Source organism: Chiloscyllium plagiosum, unplaced genomic scaffold, assembly GCF_037043375.1.
Source record: "Chiloscyllium plagiosum isolate Xiang-an unplaced genomic scaffold, Cpla_swu_hap1 HiC_scaffold_36, whole genome shotgun sequence".
Classification (NCBI taxonomy): Eukaryota; Metazoa; Chordata; class Chondrichthyes; order Orectolobiformes; family Hemiscylliidae; genus Chiloscyllium; species Chiloscyllium plagiosum.
The window spans coordinates 33,790,020-33,806,715 of record NW_028270174.1 but is presented as its reverse complement, the minus strand read 5'-3'; the positions used below and the strand labels follow the sequence as shown (position 1 = coordinate 33,806,715).

The 16,696-nt window shown below is 40.1% G+C and overlaps 1 protein-coding gene across 2 annotated transcripts in view; it reads left to right on the top strand.

The window, feature by feature from the left end:
• The first annotated feature begins 2,033 nt into the window (after nt 1–2,033).
• LOC122539394 (ADP/ATP translocase 4-like) overlaps nt 2,034–16,696 on the top strand; it is a 50,996-nt gene continuing 36,333 nt past the window's right edge. For both annotated transcript variants that reach the window (XM_043674185.2, XM_087979815.1), the window contains exons 1-3: nt 2,034–2,276; nt 15,237–15,364; nt 15,851–15,968. In XM_043674185.2, the coding sequence (XP_043530120.1) occupies nt 2,066–2,276; nt 15,237–15,364; nt 15,851–15,968 (457 nt within the window). In that variant the 5' untranslated portion in view covers nt 2,034–2,065. The remainder of the gene's footprint in view (nt 2,277–15,236; nt 15,365–15,850; nt 15,969–16,696) is intronic.

The window sequence follows — 16,696 nt, the reverse complement described above, 5'->3', positions numbered from 1 at the left end:
AACTGGTAAGCCAGAAGACTTCTTCAAGATTACAAAGTTTCAAACAGTTTATAAACTACTCTACAATCACAGTGCTGCCAACAAAAGAACTGGAATTTGGGACAACATAGCAATGACATTGGATAATTGCCATCATGTAATCTGATTAAGAAATGGAGGAGGCAATTGTCGTACCCAGATGGGTCCACATTACATCTCCTGATAAAGAAGGAATTAAAATCGTTTACATAAAGATCAACTTGGGAGCTGGGAATATCTCGCTTTGATGGAATATATTAGTTTCAGTTGTGGAAATTGCATCATCATTGAATGTCTTATTGTAGGATCAAAGTGGGTATGAAGCAGAATGTCCTGAGGAAAATGTGTTGTGATATTGGTTACTGAAATGAACTACGTACCTCACACAATAAAATTGCTTTTCTGCTTTTGCACTTAGTAAGTTTCGTTTCCAAGGTTGATTTTAACTCCACAATGTCTTTTCAGCTCAAAAGCCTCACTTAAAGTTTGATATCTTGTATCCTCAACAGTGGCAGAATTTGTGGAATCTTCACATTCTCCCTGATTATACTCATCAAATTTGCTTTATGACTAATGCTTCTTTTGAGATGCTGAAAAGATAGAAAGTCTTCCACTATTTGCTGTTGCAAACCTATTTTCTGCTTGCTACTCTGCCACAGTTATTGAAATGTAGTTCATTTGTATATTCTGGAGTCTGACAATTGTCTTTCCAAGTTGGACATACACAGGCAACTTTTCATTTTCAAAATGGGCAACTCATCATACAAATTTCCACTACCTGCCCTGCAGTGTTTTGAGCCTATGTTCCCAGTACATTAACCTGAGATCATTTGTCCAGTAGCCACGACCTCACCGCCTTTTTCCCCGATTAAAAATCACACAACACAAGGTTATAGTCCAACAGGTTTATTTGAAAGCACTCGCTTTTGGTGCACTGCTCTTTCGTAAGGTAGCTGATGAAGCAATACAGCTACATGATGAAGGGGCACTGCTCCAAAAGCTACGTTCTTCCAAATAAACCTGTTGGACTATAACCTGGTGTTGTGTGATTTTTAACTTAGTCCACCCCAGTCCAACATCAGTTCCTCCACATCACACTTTCCCCTGGTGTCAACTCTCACAACTCTCACATGCACCCCCTCACAGACTTAAGACACTCTGCACTCACTACACACACATACACTTTCTCACACTCACAACCCCAAGCCCAGACAGACATACATACACAGACAGACAAAGACCCACATGCACACATATATTTTGTGGGGTGAATTTGTACTTTCAGGGTTACATTGTACTTTACTCAAAAACTGCATGCATTCATGTAGAAATCTGAGCTCAAAAACTGCATCAATTTATGTAAAACTCCGTTATCTCATTTTTTAGATTAGAATCAATCTAAACATCAGGTCCTAGACAGAGAACACAGGGGGCCAACACCTTCAACACATTGTCTAGCTATCACCATTGTTAACAGCTAACCCGAGAATGCAACTTTTTTAAAAAAAGGTTTTGTGATTTACACATGAAAGAAGTGAAACTATCACTGTATTCTAACAGATGAAAGGCTTGACAATGTTTCAATGTATAATTTCAGTTACATCACACTGCAAATTTTTGCTATAAATTGTGTGTGTTAGGATTGAGCCGTTCACTACCACCTGAAGGAGCGTCGCTCCGAAAGCTAGTGCTTCCAATTAAACCTGTTGGACTATAACCTGGTGTTGTGTGATTTTTAACACAAATAAAGGGAACGCAGAGAACATAAGGGAAACGTAGGCGTTAGCACAGGCACAATGCTGCCCGCACCTGCTGAGCATAATCATTACTTCCTGCCCACTTCAGCATGAGTGAGTAAAGCTGACCACAGCGTGACATCATACAGTCCAAGGCACGTGGTCTGCCGTCACAGCCAGCAAGGTCTTGACGTGTTCTCAAAGTTTCAGTCCCGAGCGAGGCGAAGAGTCACGTGGGTTGCTCTTTGTCTCGTGCTCAGGCGCCGGTTAAGCCTCGTGCCTGTCGCAGTTCATATCCGCCGCCGTTAGACATGGCTGCTGGCTCCAATATTTTCGACTTAACGTCCTTTGTCAAAGATCTTCTAGCTGGCGGTATTGCCGCCGCCGTCTCTAAGACGGCCGTCGCGCCCATCGAGAGGGTGAAGTTGCTGTTGCAGGTCCAAGCGTCAAGCAAGCAGATCAGCGTCGATCAACAGTACAAGGGAATTATTGACTGCGTAATCCGGATACCGAAGGAGCAGGGTAAGCGGCGGGCATATAAAAACCGGCCGGCTGAAGGATTTAACGATTTTTTGAGACCGTTGTTATTAGTTTTCTGTTTCTATAGTCGATTTGTAAATTTCGCCCTTCGCTTCCTTTTTTGAATATTCGTTGAGCGCGGCGCGTTGGTTTGACGTTGATGGTATTGACAGTGAGTCCCCAAGCGCCAGCGGGGAAGGTGCCGCCGCCGCCGAGACCAGCACGTGGGCAACTCTGCTGCAGACCCCCGAGCGCTGCCAACCTGGGGGGGCTGGAGTGACAGGTGCTCAACAACACCATCCTGAATGTCATGTGCTGCCTGCACCTTTTGTCACCTTTTCCAATTTTCGTCTTGAGTAGTAGCGAATGAAATGGACCAAACCATGCGACCAGAAAAGTGCACTTAACTGTCTAAACGGAAAATGTATGTTACACCTCCTGTCACAAGGAGTATTTCAGAATAGTAAACGAGGGAAGATTCACTTCGACGTTCACCATAAAATGTGATTTTTGTAGTTCTTTGTCAAATACGTCAATGGATTTTCCAGACTGCTCTTTGGAAAATGGATGAAATTTAGAGATTTGGCATTACTGTATCCAGGATATGCTGGCCATTATGCCATTCTATTATGACTATTATGATTCTGTGTTTGATATAACATGATGCCTTGAATCATGGTGTTCTTAACTAGTTGTTGCAATGCTGTGGTTCTGTTTGCCAAGTTGGAAGTTTTTGTTGCAAACGTTTCGTCCCCTGTCTAGGTAACATCCTCAGTGCTTGGGAGCCTCCTGTGAAGCGCTTCTGTGGTGTTTCCTCCGGCATTTATAGTGGCCTGTCCCTGCCGCTTCCGGTTGTCAGTTTCAGCTGTCCGCTGTAGTGGCCGGTATATTGGGTCCAGGTCTATGTGTTTGTTGATGGAGTTTGTGGATGAGTGCCATGCTTCTAGGAATTCCCTGGCTGTTCTTTGTTTCGCTTGCCCTATAATGGTAGTGTTGTCCCAGTCGAATTCATGTTGCTTGTCGTCTGCGTGTGTCCTCTGGGGCAGTATGTAGAAGCGAAATGGATTGGAGGTCAAGAATCAATCTTTGCAGGACACCTGAGATAATGGAGCACAAAACGAAGCCTGTTGCAAGGGACCCTTTGCTGTGATTAGTTAGGTAAGAATGGAATCAAGTGAGAGCTAGCTAGCTCGACAATGTTGAGGTACTACATGAAGACAGTGTGGTCAGCTGTGTCAAAGACTGCCAACAAGTCAAGAAAGATGAAGAGTAAAAATTTACTTTATTACAATCATATAGGATGCCATTTGTTATTTTGAGAGCTGTTTTACTGTGCTATGTCGGGGTGGAAATTTAGATTTGAAGGATTTAAACAGTGTTACAGGAACGATGAAAATAGATTGGGAGAATACTAGAAATGGGATATAATTTCTTTTGAGGGGAGAAATAATAACAGCAAACTTTAAAGGAGAGGGACAACAAAGGAAAAGAGCTTTTCACAATTCCTGCTAATATGGGGCCTAGAGGGGAAGTTGATGATCAGCAATTAAGTAGAAATGGGATCAGTTGAACACAAGGCCTCCACTCAGTGTAAGTGGAAGTAGAAAATAATCCATACAAGGAAGCAAATTCAGGGTTAGTATGGTAGATTCCCTACAGTGTAGAAACAGGCCATTGGACCCAACAAGTCCACACCAACCCTCTGAAGAGTAACCCACCCAGACCCATTTCCATCTGACTGATGCACCTAAAACTATGGGCAATTTAGCATGGCCAATTCAGCTGACCTGCACATCTTTGGACTGTGGGAGGAAGCCAGAGCACCCAGACGAAACCCACACAGATATGGGAGAATGTGCAAGCTCCACACAGACAGTCACCTGAGGCTGGAATCAAACCCAGGTCCCTGCTGCTGTGAGGTAGCAGTATGGAGAGTAACATGAAAGCAGATCTAGCCAGTGTGCTAAGGGAAGGACATGAAATAGAGGCAGCTAATTGGATAATCTGTTCTAGCAATACATAAGTTAATGAGTTGCTTACCTTTATTTGAGATGGAGGTGTGCATTTGTCAGTCTTTAGTATGGAGTTTCCCAAACAATGGGTCATTGTTGTATGTGTATCTTGCCTTTTAAGAGGGTTCAATTTTAAGGACTGTCAAATGTTGTCACTGTCTTGCAGTTAGTCAGCTGTACGTCTGCAAGCTTTAAACACAAATCATTGATTTTACTGTAATGTTAATGTCATTAGTTTATTTTACTAATTCAAATAAACTAATGCCAAGTTATTAAATCCTTGATGAAAGATTGATTACTAGACCATTATTATTAATATGACACAGTGAACTGAGTCAGTGCTCCATAGAAATATCATGCTGGTGATGCTTGTCGTACTTGAATAGTTGACAAGCAAGTTAATCTTCAGGTAGAACACAAAGACAGCCATCCTTAATTGTACTAAAATGCATGATATAAACCTGTATCTTTGTTAGTTACAGTGCCAATGTTGAAAACAAATTACTGCTAAGCACACAAACCACTATCAAGAAGCCAGTTTAACTCACTTGAGAAGGGCTAGTGATGGGAATGTGTTGCCAGATTGATCACAAGCAAGGGAAAGTCAAAACATATTGTCAGAATGTACACAAAATTCACTCCTATAAATTGGAACACAGCAGTAGTTTAAGTGTACACATTTAACACATCAGGATTAGCCCCTTAAGAAATGAAAAAATCCTCAGAAGGTGTGGACCACATTAGAAAACCAATTCAGAGTCAGATTAAACTTTCATATTCATCAACTAGAGTTGATATTATTTAGACAGCCTACAGAATCAGAGACCACTCTGCGAACAGATGCAGAGAAGAGAATTTATGTGTTTTCTCTCGATTGGAGAGTTAGCACATTATTTCATCCATCTCCAGGGAAGGTTTTGCTGGACAAACTGAAGATCTATGACATCAAAGCTACTGAAGGATAGTATAAGTAAAAAGGCAGTCCTCGGAGGTCAAAAAGTTCACAAGTATTAAGTAAAAAGTTGATGGTTGATTGACTAAGATCACTAGAACATCCAGCATAGCAAGACATGTGGAAAGTGTGATCTTCTGTTTGTGCCAAGGAAATGGCCAATTCCAATGACTCTTTCATGGCCTATGGCTCAGAAAGAGTCATTGGCAGAGACGAAGCAATAGAGTAAAGCTTAACGCAGCAAAAAAAATTGTGCAACAACTTAAACAGACTTTGCATAAGGAGTATCTTCCAGCTATAAGAAAGACCATTTTGTATCCGGCAAGAGGCATATTAAAGAAGTGATCGACAAACTAGAATCTGACTGTATATTTTGAGATAGTGGTGAATGTATGTTCACATTGATGTTTTCCATGAGATTGGCAATGTCACGACATGCAGATGTTGCAAAAATTCACATTTTGTGCTCAAAAAGCTGGTTACTATTCATTATGACCTCAGAAGAACACCAGGGCACATGCCAGTATATTACTCTTATGACTTTTGAAAAAGATGTACCCACAGATATAGGAAGTCAGGACAAAATCTACAAATGCAAAATTTTCTGCACACCTGGTTCATCAATTCCATTTTCAGGATCAATGTGCTAGAATGCAAGTACCATCTATTTACCTAACTACCACAAATGTTCAACATGTAGACACAGCTTGACCAGCAATGCAAGTAGACCAATACATCATGACATTGGATTAGTTACAATCCATGGAATCCGTCAAAAATCAGAAAGATGGCAGAAACTGTACCAGACTATTCACAGAACAGAATATGAGAGAAGAATGGGACTCTTCACTTTCTTTTAAATTAGTGGAACTAAAATCTCATCTCTCTACTTTGTACAAAAATAAATGAAGTTTAAAAGAAAAAAGCTAATCAATAGCTCAGGATTAGTTCAAGCTTGAGATGCATCTGAGATGGAATGTTTTAGGAGACACCTCCGCTTAGCTCACAAAAATGAATGATGAGCTGAAAGGATGAAGTACAAGATCTGAATAATAATCCAGTGAAAAGATTATCAGTTTACAGGGTGACCTGGGGCAGTTCTCAAGATAAACTAGGCTGAGCAACCAAAGAAACATTGATTTGAACTTAAAGCAATGCTGGAGAACATGAGACATGGAGGAAAAAAACAGATGGAGATACACAGATATCACACAGGAACCTGCACATCAATCACAAGACAATCCTTTCAGGAATAAATGTCACCAATGCTGCTATAGTGGAAGATATTAAGGCGGACATGGAAGAAGCCAAGCAATCCTTGAACAATAGGTGGAAGAGGTCCATGCTTCAAAGAAAATAAATTTTAAAAAATTGAAAAGGCTGAACATTTATTACAGTTGATTATGAACAAGAAAGTATACTGTATCAAAAGAAAGTTTAACACTTCGATAGAATTAGAAGAATTCAGGGTATAAAATCTAAAGCTTAAAAAATGATGGAAACTCTGAAAATAGTAAATGCTAAGAAGATTTGACCACCCAAACAATTGAAGAATTAGACCAGTTAGTGGCTAACGTGGAACAAAACTTGACTGTAGTTCATCAAGATAAGTTATGGAAAAGCAACTGCAGTCCCCAGAAGAGAAGCATGGTAATACAATTTGGGAGTGATGTTATTTATAAAAATCAATGACACTTCCAGACAAAGTTACTATTATGAGATTGTACATATCAGCAAATTACCATTTGTTAGTTACATTTTCTTTTGGAAAGAAGAGGACTGCTGTATGTATATCTTGTCTCTTAACAGAGTTTACTTTTTAAGGATTCCATACACCATGTGTATACAGTGCCTGGCAGTTTGACTGCTGTAGTTCTATAAGCTACATGCACAAACATCAGTTTGTTTGATGTAATGTCCGACTCTATTAGCATATTGCAGTTTTAAATAAACCCACTGAGTTTAATCCTGATGAATAATTGAATGCAAGATAATTATCAATAACATGATAATAATGACCTTGAGGTAAGTTCACAAAATGAGATTGTGATTTTTTTTTATTGTGGACTGAAATTAGAAAAAAACTGTTTAATACCCCAGGATTGCAGAGATTCCTGCATGGTTTGAAAGCAAGCAATTTGATTCTCCATTGTAAACACTGATTACGCAGCTGTGGGCTACAGCAGTGGCGTCAGGCAAGCTGGAGTCAGAGTTGTAAACAAATGGAGCTTTGACAATGTGTAGCAGATTAATTTGTGACTAGTGATCTGTTACCAATGCTAAAGACTGTCTGCAAAAACTGATTGTTTAACTGCCTCAAAGCCAGCTTTGGGCAGTGAACATGACACACTACCAATGTAGGAGCTCTCTCTGTTCTCTGCAGGAAAAACCATTTTAAACTGAAAACCAGTTTATCTTTCCATCAGGAGATGCTGTAAGCTGTGACTTGATAAGCCAGGGACTTTTTGTAAAAGTGAATCAGCCACCCTGTGCCTCTTGGATGCCAGTGGAAGCATCTAGAGAAGGACATCTGAGAAACAACATTTGACCAGCACAACTTTTATGATTCTTATCTCATAACCCATTGTAAAGAGGAACCACTGAATGTTTTTCCAGATTTTTCCTTCATTCGTAACCCATCTTTTCCTACATACATGTGTGTCTATGTATGTGAGAGATGGGAAATTTACAAGAGGATTAGAATGTTAATTAATAGTTATGTACAGATGGTTCAAAATTATTTACCTGTAGCTGGAACTTAATTACTGTAATAAATAATAATTTTTGTTAAGTAACAAAACCTGAACCATACTTTCTGTCAGCCTGTTGTTGTTCTCTTTACCCCTTCAAATTATCCTGCAACTGCAGGGCCATACTTCATCCTAGCACCAGAGAAGCAACATACCAAGGCTATGGACATAAGAAGGACTATCTGTTCCCCTTGTGAAAGAATCCCATATCACTCTTGCTCTTGCTGCATTCTCCTGAGGAACTAGGCCCCCATCAATACCCACCAAGTGTTTTACTCTGGTGGTCACTCGTTTAATTTCCGCCTGCATTCTCTTTACTTGGTGTGTGACCACCTCATCTTGTGAATGCTGCACAGTGAGTACAGCTGCTGCTCCAGATTGGAAGTGCAGATTCAAGTAGCTGCACCTGAAGACATGTCCTGCACCTGTGATCACAGTGGACGTTGGAAGTTCCCCTGACTTGCCATATCATATAAGAGGAAAATTCCACTTAGATAAACTGTTCACCATGACTTGACCTATTCTTGAATTACTCCATACAGACTTACTACTTCTACTTTAAAGAATATTAAATATATACTTGGGCAAAAATAATAGTGGCTTCAACTAGACCTGATCCAGAAGTTAAAGTTCTAATTTGAAATAAGGCCAGTTTTGATGGTAATAGGCAAAAACTTTCAAAGGTTGGTTGGAAGAGGCTATGTACAGGTAAAAGGATGGTTGAGAAGTGGAAGGCCTCCAGAAGTGAGAGAGAGAGTCCAGAGGCAATATGGTCCTCTTAATGTGAAGGGCAAGGCTGGTGGTATGTTTAGGGAATCCTGGATAACTAGAGGAATTGAGATTCTCGTCAAGGAAAATAAAGGAGGCAGGTATAGACGCTGGGATTGAATGAATCCTTCGAGGAGTACAAGGGCTGTAGGAGTATACTCAGCAGGAAAATCAGAAGGGCAGAAAGGAGACACAAGATAGCTTAGGTAAATAGGGTTAAGGTGAATCCTAAGAGATCCTACAAATACATTAAGGGCAAAAGAGTAACCAGGGAAAGAATTGGACCCCTTTAAAGATAACTCGGCATCTATTCGCTGGAGATGACTGAGATATTAAATGAATATTTTGAGTCCGTTGTTTGCTGTGGAGAAGGATATGGAAGCCAGAGAACTTGGAGAAATAAATAGTGATATATTGAAAAGTGTCCACATTACAGAGGAGGAGGTGCTGGATTTCTTAAAACACGTAAAGGTGGATAAATCCCCGGGACCTGATCGGGTATACCCCAGCACTTTGTAGGATGCAAGGGAAGTAAATGCTGCACCAAAGATGATCTGCAAATGTTGCATAAAAGAGGTGTAAATGACAGTGCTGCAACAATCTCAGTCGGTCAGTTATAGCAGTATTAACATAATTTTAACCAACAATAGTGCAAAGATCGGGTCTTTAATTTAACTGAGGAAAACTGGGGGGAAGGGGGATGGTACTCGCACAAAACATGATGTGCAAGCGTTGCAGCAGGTAAGGTGTTAATGACACTGGTCCAACAATCTTAGTCAGTCAGTTGTCTTAGTATTGAAAGAATTTTAACACATGTAAATAACTGACATACTGAAGATTTAAAAGTGCATGACAAAGTCAGTGGTGTCTTCATTCCCTCTACGACTTTTTCTGAGTTCGTATCTGGTGTAACTGATTGAGTTTGTACGTACTGTACTTAGCATGTCTGTGAAAAGAAAGCACACCACAGTGACAATTGAACAGAAAAGTGAGATTTTACAGCGCTTGGATCGTGGTGAAAAGGCATCGAGGATTGCACAGGAGTACAACATTGGAATAGCGACAGTGTCTGATATTAAGAAAGCAAGACCAGCGATTGAGAAATTCATCAGCCTAAGTGACACTGCAAATGCTCTAAAAAGAAAATCCATGAAGCCAGCAAAGGATGGGCAACTCTACCAAGCAGTACTTTTGTGTTTTTCACAGCAACGTGAAAAGGGAATTTCCGTATCTTGGCCCGATGATACTGGAAAAAGCTGCCAATTTCCATGAACGCCTCCACACCGATGAGTCTGATCACAGTGTATCATTGGGCTGGTTACAGCACTTCAAACATCATCACGGCATTAGGCAGCTCAGCGTACTTAGGGCAGAAGCCTGTGGATGACAGCACCGTGGAAAACTACACACTAAAACTGCAATCCATCATTCATGAAGGAAAGTGAACCTGAGCAATTGTACAATGCAGATGATGGTGGATTGTTCTGGCTTGCACTGCCAGATAAAACACTTAAGTCCTTCAAGGAAAAGCAAGTGTCGGGACATAAAGCGCATAAGGATCGGATCACGATTTTCCCTTGTGTCAATGCCACCGACACTCATAAATCATCGCTTGTCTGCATTGGGCGATATGCCAGTCCCTGTTGCTTTAAAAATTGTGACAAGAAATTGTTTCCCTTGAGGTACAAAGCACATAATAAGGCATGGATGACATATCCACTTTTCTCATCCTGGTTTCGTGAAGACTTTGTACCTGCTGTCAGGTCACATTTGTCACGCAAAGGACTCGAGCAACGTGCCCTTCTGCTTGTTGACAACGTGAGGGCACGCACTGTGAAAGGCAGCCAGTTACGATCAGCAGTGTTTGTTTCTCCCACGCAACACCACTTCAAGGTTGCAGCCGCATGATCAAGGAATCATTGCAATTATGAAATAATATTACTGGCGTGACATGTTGCATGTTGCCCTGGGTGAAGACAATGCTGACAAAGGACTGCAGGAAATCAATAAGGCAATCACAGTCAAGGACGCTATATTCATGATTGCTGAATCTTGGGACCGCATCAAGCCATCAACAATTAGACTGTTGGTACAATAGCTTGTGTGTTGGGAGCCATGCCACTGAAGCGGACATCCATCCAGAAAAAAGCATAACCACTGACATCACCGAAAACTGCAGGCAACTGGGTTTACGAGACTTTGTAGAGACAGATTGATGCTTGGATGAACTGTGACAACGAAATTGGAACAGAGACACTCACCGATTATCAAATAGTCGACGTAGTCACAGAGGAACAGCAGGAATGTATGAATGGTGTGGATAGCAAGGAAAATCTGATACCGACACTACCTCCAGTCCCCGTTAATGAAGCTATTGACAGTTTGCGACTTTTCATGGAGTGGTACAAAGCACAAGATGAAGTTGATGCTGTTGAATTGATGCATCTTAGTCCAATGTTACTGTTTGCAAAAAAAAAAGAGACAGCACTTCCTCAAGCAACAGCGGCTGGATAATTTCTTTGGAAATAATAATCAACCTCCACCTCAATAAATTATTTTTATTGTACAGGTACAGAAAAAGTTAGCTGAATTGTAAAATGTTAAGAATTTTTAAGCGATATGCAGTGTTTATAGAGATTTTAGTGATCAAATAAAATAATAACTCTGTTTGCATGCTTTTTTAACGCAGTTATGGGCAGTGCAGCTTCCTTTGTTTAACATCAAATCAATTTGCCAAATAATCAATTATCCAAATGAAAACCTGCCCGCCCAAGGACTTCGGATAATCGCGGTTCCCCTGTAATGGATAGTAAAGACGGTTATCGCTGGATAACAACAGGACCATATGGGCCATTGGGCTGAGGAGTGGGAGATGGAGTTTAATTTAGATAAATGTGAGGTGTTGCATTTTGGTAGGGCAAATCAGGGTATGATTTACACAGTTTATGGTAGAGTCTTTGGGAGTGTTATCAAACAAAGAGACCGTGGGTGCTGGTTCATAGTTCTTTGAAGGTAGAGTTACAGGTAAGCAGGTTAGTGAAGAAGGTGTTTGATTCATTTGCCTTTATTGGTCTGTGCATTGAGTGTAGGAGTTGGGATGTCATGTTGCAGCTGTCCAGGACATTAGTCCACTTCTGAAGGGTTTTTCTCTGGAAGGTTAGAGTCTGAAAGGTGACCTTCATAGCGGTTTATAAAATCATGAGAGACATAGGTAGTTTAAATAGCTATGGCCGTCTTCTCAGGGTAAAGAAGTCCAAAACTATCACCATAGGTTTAAGGTGGAGAGGGGAAAGATTAAAAGGAACCTGAGGGGCAACTTTTTCATGCAGAGGGTGTATTGAACAAGCTTCCAGAAGAACTGGTGGGAGGCCGGTACAATTATGACATTTAAAAGGCATGTGGATGAGTATATGAATAGGAAGGGTTTAGAGGGACATGGGCCAAATGCTGGCAAATGGGACTAGATTAATTTGGGATATTTGGTCAGGATGGACAAGGTGGACAGAAGGGTCTGTTTCCGTGCTGTATAATTCTATGACTATTACTTTATATCAACTCGGAAACAAACTGTGTGAAAAAATAAGCCCATGCAATATAGGGAAATGTGGCAAGTTGAATCCAAAATTGGCTGTGACAGAAAATAGAGTAATGGACAACAACAAAAATTGCTGGAAAAGCTTAACAGGTCCGGCAGGATCTGTAAAGAGAAATCAGAGTTAACGTTGCAGGTCTGGTGACTCTTTCTCTTCACAGGTGCTGCCAGATCTTCTGAGCTTTTCCAGCAACTTTGTTTTTGTTTCTGATTTACAGCATCCACACTTTTGGTTTTTGAAAGAGTAATGGGCAATGTATATTTTTGAGAATGGAAACCTGTTTCCAGTGGCGTTCTACAGGGCTCAGTTTAGGTTCCTTGCTTGCAATGTTGCAGATCTTTTAAACAATAAAACAGACTTATTAAGCAAAAGTAATGAATATCAAATAAAATGAACTTATTTATTGATAACACAATCTATTTGCTGATAATGCAAATTCAAACAGTTTTAAACACATAATAAAAGCATAATCTCGTTCATCCCAAATCATTCATAGAGTCACAGAGACATGCAGCACAGAAACAGACCCTTCGGTCCAACTCATCCATTCTGACCAGATATTCTTAACCAATCTAGTCCCATTTGCCAGCATTTGGCCTGTATCCCTTGAAACCCTTCGTACTCATGTACCCCTCCAAATGCCTTTTAAATGTAATTGTACCAGCCTCCTCCACTTTCTCTGGCAGCTCATTCCATACACGTACCACCCCTTGTGTGAAAAGGTTGCCCCTTTGGTCCCTTTTAAATCTTGCCCCCTCACCCTAAACCTATGTCCTATAGTTTTGGACTCCCCCATCCCAGGGAAAAGACCTTGTCTATTTACCCTATCCATGCCTCTCATGATTTTATAAGGTTGGCTTTCAGTTCCAACGCTCCAGAGAAAATAGCCCCAACCTATTCAACCTCTCCCTATAGCTCAAATCCTCCATCCTTGTAAATCTTTTCTGAACCCTTTTCAAGTTTCACAACATCCTTCTTATGGCAAGGAGACCAGAATTGCATACATTATTCCAATAGTGGGAGAAAGTGAGGACTGCAGATGCTGGAGATCAGAGTTGAGAGTGTGATGCTGGAAAAGCACAGTTGGTCAGGCAACATCCTGGATTCCTGATGAAGAGCTTATGCTCAAATTCGATTCTCATGCTGCTCAGATGCTGCCTGACCAGCTGTGCTTTTCCAGCACCACACACTCGTATTCCAATAGTGGTCTAAACAAAATCCTTACAGTCACAACATGACCTCCCAACTCCTATACTCGATGCACTGACCAATAAAGGTAAGCATATCAAATGACTTCTTCACTATCTCCCTGTGACTCCACTTTCAAGGAACCATAAACCTGCGCTCCAAGGTCTTTTTGTTCAGCAACACTCCCCAGAACCTTTACTATTAAGTGTATAAGTCCTCGCCTGATTTGCCTTTCGAAAAATGCAGCACCTCTCGTTTATCTAAATTAAACTCGGCATTTGCCATTGTCCCACCTGATCAAGATTCCATTGTACCCTGGGGAAACCTTCTTTGCTGTCCACTACACCTCCAATTTTGTTGTCATCTGTAAACTTACCATACTTACTATGTTAAAGTTACAAAAAGGTCAACATCCGTTGTACACAAACCCTTGAAGACTACTCACAAGATCCCTTTCTCTAACGTCTCAATAGACTTAAGATGACTGTAATTTCAATTCCTAGAATGGAGCATATGATAGCTTATACCTGGAGCTATTATACATTTGAGTTTAAATAAACTCAGCTTTAGATCCACTTCAGGGCTTCATCCAACCTCTTCCGGTCTTATCACTAACTTTAACTCTATAGTAATCTAGTTTACTATATTCTCCCCTTCTCAAGAATACGGCTGTATACTTGCAATCCCTGTACAGGCTTCACAGAACTGCCTAAAACAAAATAAAACTGAAACAAAAGCCTCTCAACTTTTCTCAAACATTAAAAGAAAAACTAGTCCAGAAAATTCTAACAGAATTATTGAGGTACAGTTGTCTACCTTGATAAGTTATAAACTCCTAAATTAAGCAAAAACCCTTTAGGTTTGAAAAGTAGCCCTTTGTAATCAGTTTTTCTTTAAATATCACCATGGCTACAGAAATACTTGCAAGTTAGTTAACATCAGACATGCAAAAATCCCATGTTAACTCAAAAGTCAAACCCAGACTTAAATGAAATTAAAAATGTGTGTAAATCAGATCGTTTATATCACATCAGGATAATCTTCAAATGGAGGACAGTTTTACAATTGCAGTGCAACTCCTATTAATGTGTTCTATGGGCCAACCAGATCTAACAATTAATGATAAAAAAAGTTATCATCTTCATCAAGTGGCACTGCTGCATCACAGCGCCAGAGACCCGGGTTCAATTCCCGCCTCAGGCGACTGTGTGGAGTTTGCACATTCTCCCCGTGTCTGTGTGGGTTTCCTCCGGGTGCTCCGGTTTCCTCCACAGTCCAAAAATGTGCAGGTCAGGTGAATTGGCTATGCTAAATTGCCCATAGTGTTAGGTGAAGGGATAAATGTAGGGGAATTGGTCTGGGTAGGTTGTGCGTCGGCGTGGACTTGTTGGGCCAAAGGGCCTGTTTCCACAATGTAAGTAATTTAATCTAATCTAATTCCTTGAATTTAACTCTGCTTTCTCTCCACAGAAACTACCAAACCTCTTGAGTTTTTCCAGAAATTGCTGTTTTTGTTTCCGATCTTTACCTCTCGCAGTTCTTTGTTTTACTTTAGTTTTATTTGCATGTTTTTTTCTACAAAACCTTTGCAAACACTTCTTATATTTAAATTCTGTTTTTTCACTAACTGCAAGTTTTTCTGATACTTTCACTTTCTGTATCTGAAGACAGTTCTTTGACAAAAGTTTTCTCTACTTTAGGATTTATCAGTTTTTGGCGTGGCAACTTAGCAAATGTGATTCGATATTTCCCAACTCAGGCATTGAACTTTGCCTTCAAGGACAAGTACAAGCAAATATTTATGGCAGGAATTGATAAAGAGAAACAGGTATGATTTAAATAATACATAAAATAGTTACATTTAATTTTTGTGTTGAAGCTCACTCCCTCTGGTGCACGAGGCAATAAATTTTAACATGAAAGCATATGCTATCCCAGGAATGTATTGTGTCTGAATCATTAAGAGGCAGTAATAGATATTAAACTGCATTACACTTTTGTAGCTTTAATGATTCTTCTGTTTTGCTTGTATCTTTCTATTATGTAACTTTGTCCTTGGTCCTTTTTCTATTCAGTCTGAAAACTTGAATCACAATGAAGTTTTAAACCGTATACTTAACCTAGAATCTGGAGAGACGTAAAATTTGAAGCAAACAGAAGAGAATTGAACACTGTTGATTAGATGAGAGATGGATATACCATTGTTGATAAGCCATGCCAATTGTTGAGAAAATAGTCTGAATATCTATACCTGAAAATGTTAATGTCCAGTTCAAATATTTATTCACAAGTGCAATAATATTTTCTATTTCAGTTTGGTAAATGGTTCGTAGCAAATTTAGCATCTGGAGGAGCTGCGGGTGCCACATCTCTCTGCTTTGTATATCCCTTGGATTTTGCACGAACGCGCTTAGCTGCTGATATTGGCAAAGGTAGGAAAATTGGAATCAAATTTCCAGACACTAGCTGAAACAGCAACACATGTAGTGAGAACTCTCTCCACATGATTCAACTCAAATTTTAAACAATGTAAGAGAACTCAACATTTTGAGAGGATGGGAAGCTGCGAGGAATAGATTTAAAAAGTTGAGATTCAGAAGGTTTATACTTGGAGGACTCTGATGGTAACAGTGTGGAAGTAGGAAGAAAAGCTGTTAGTGCAGAATGATTGATTAGGCAGATACTTATAGAATCAAATAAGAATAATCCATTGACGTGGACAACAGAAAAAATGCATTCGGGGAGTAAGTATGATGTGGTGAACCGTCATATTTAAATGAGTGTGATTGAGTACATTGAACTATGATCTCAATCGCAGGATTTAATTTGTAATACTGGCTAGAGCAAATATCTGTTTTTAGCAGAAATGAAAATGGCTGAAATCCTGAGTGCAAAGGTTCAAACTAGGATTGCATGACAGGTGGACAGATTTGGAAAACAATTACAGTCAGGAACATAGGAGAGGAAAAGGAGATTGGAGATGCAGCAGCAACGCTCAGAAGCAGAAGGGAGGAATGGTTTGATGGTTTTGACAAAGAGAGGATAAAAGTACTCAAGGGTTTACAGCAAAGAAGTTAGCTCATCGCATACATGTTGGCAGAAAAAGAACCATTCAATTCTATCCCACCTTTCACAACAAATAGTAATGGGAGTGTGGATC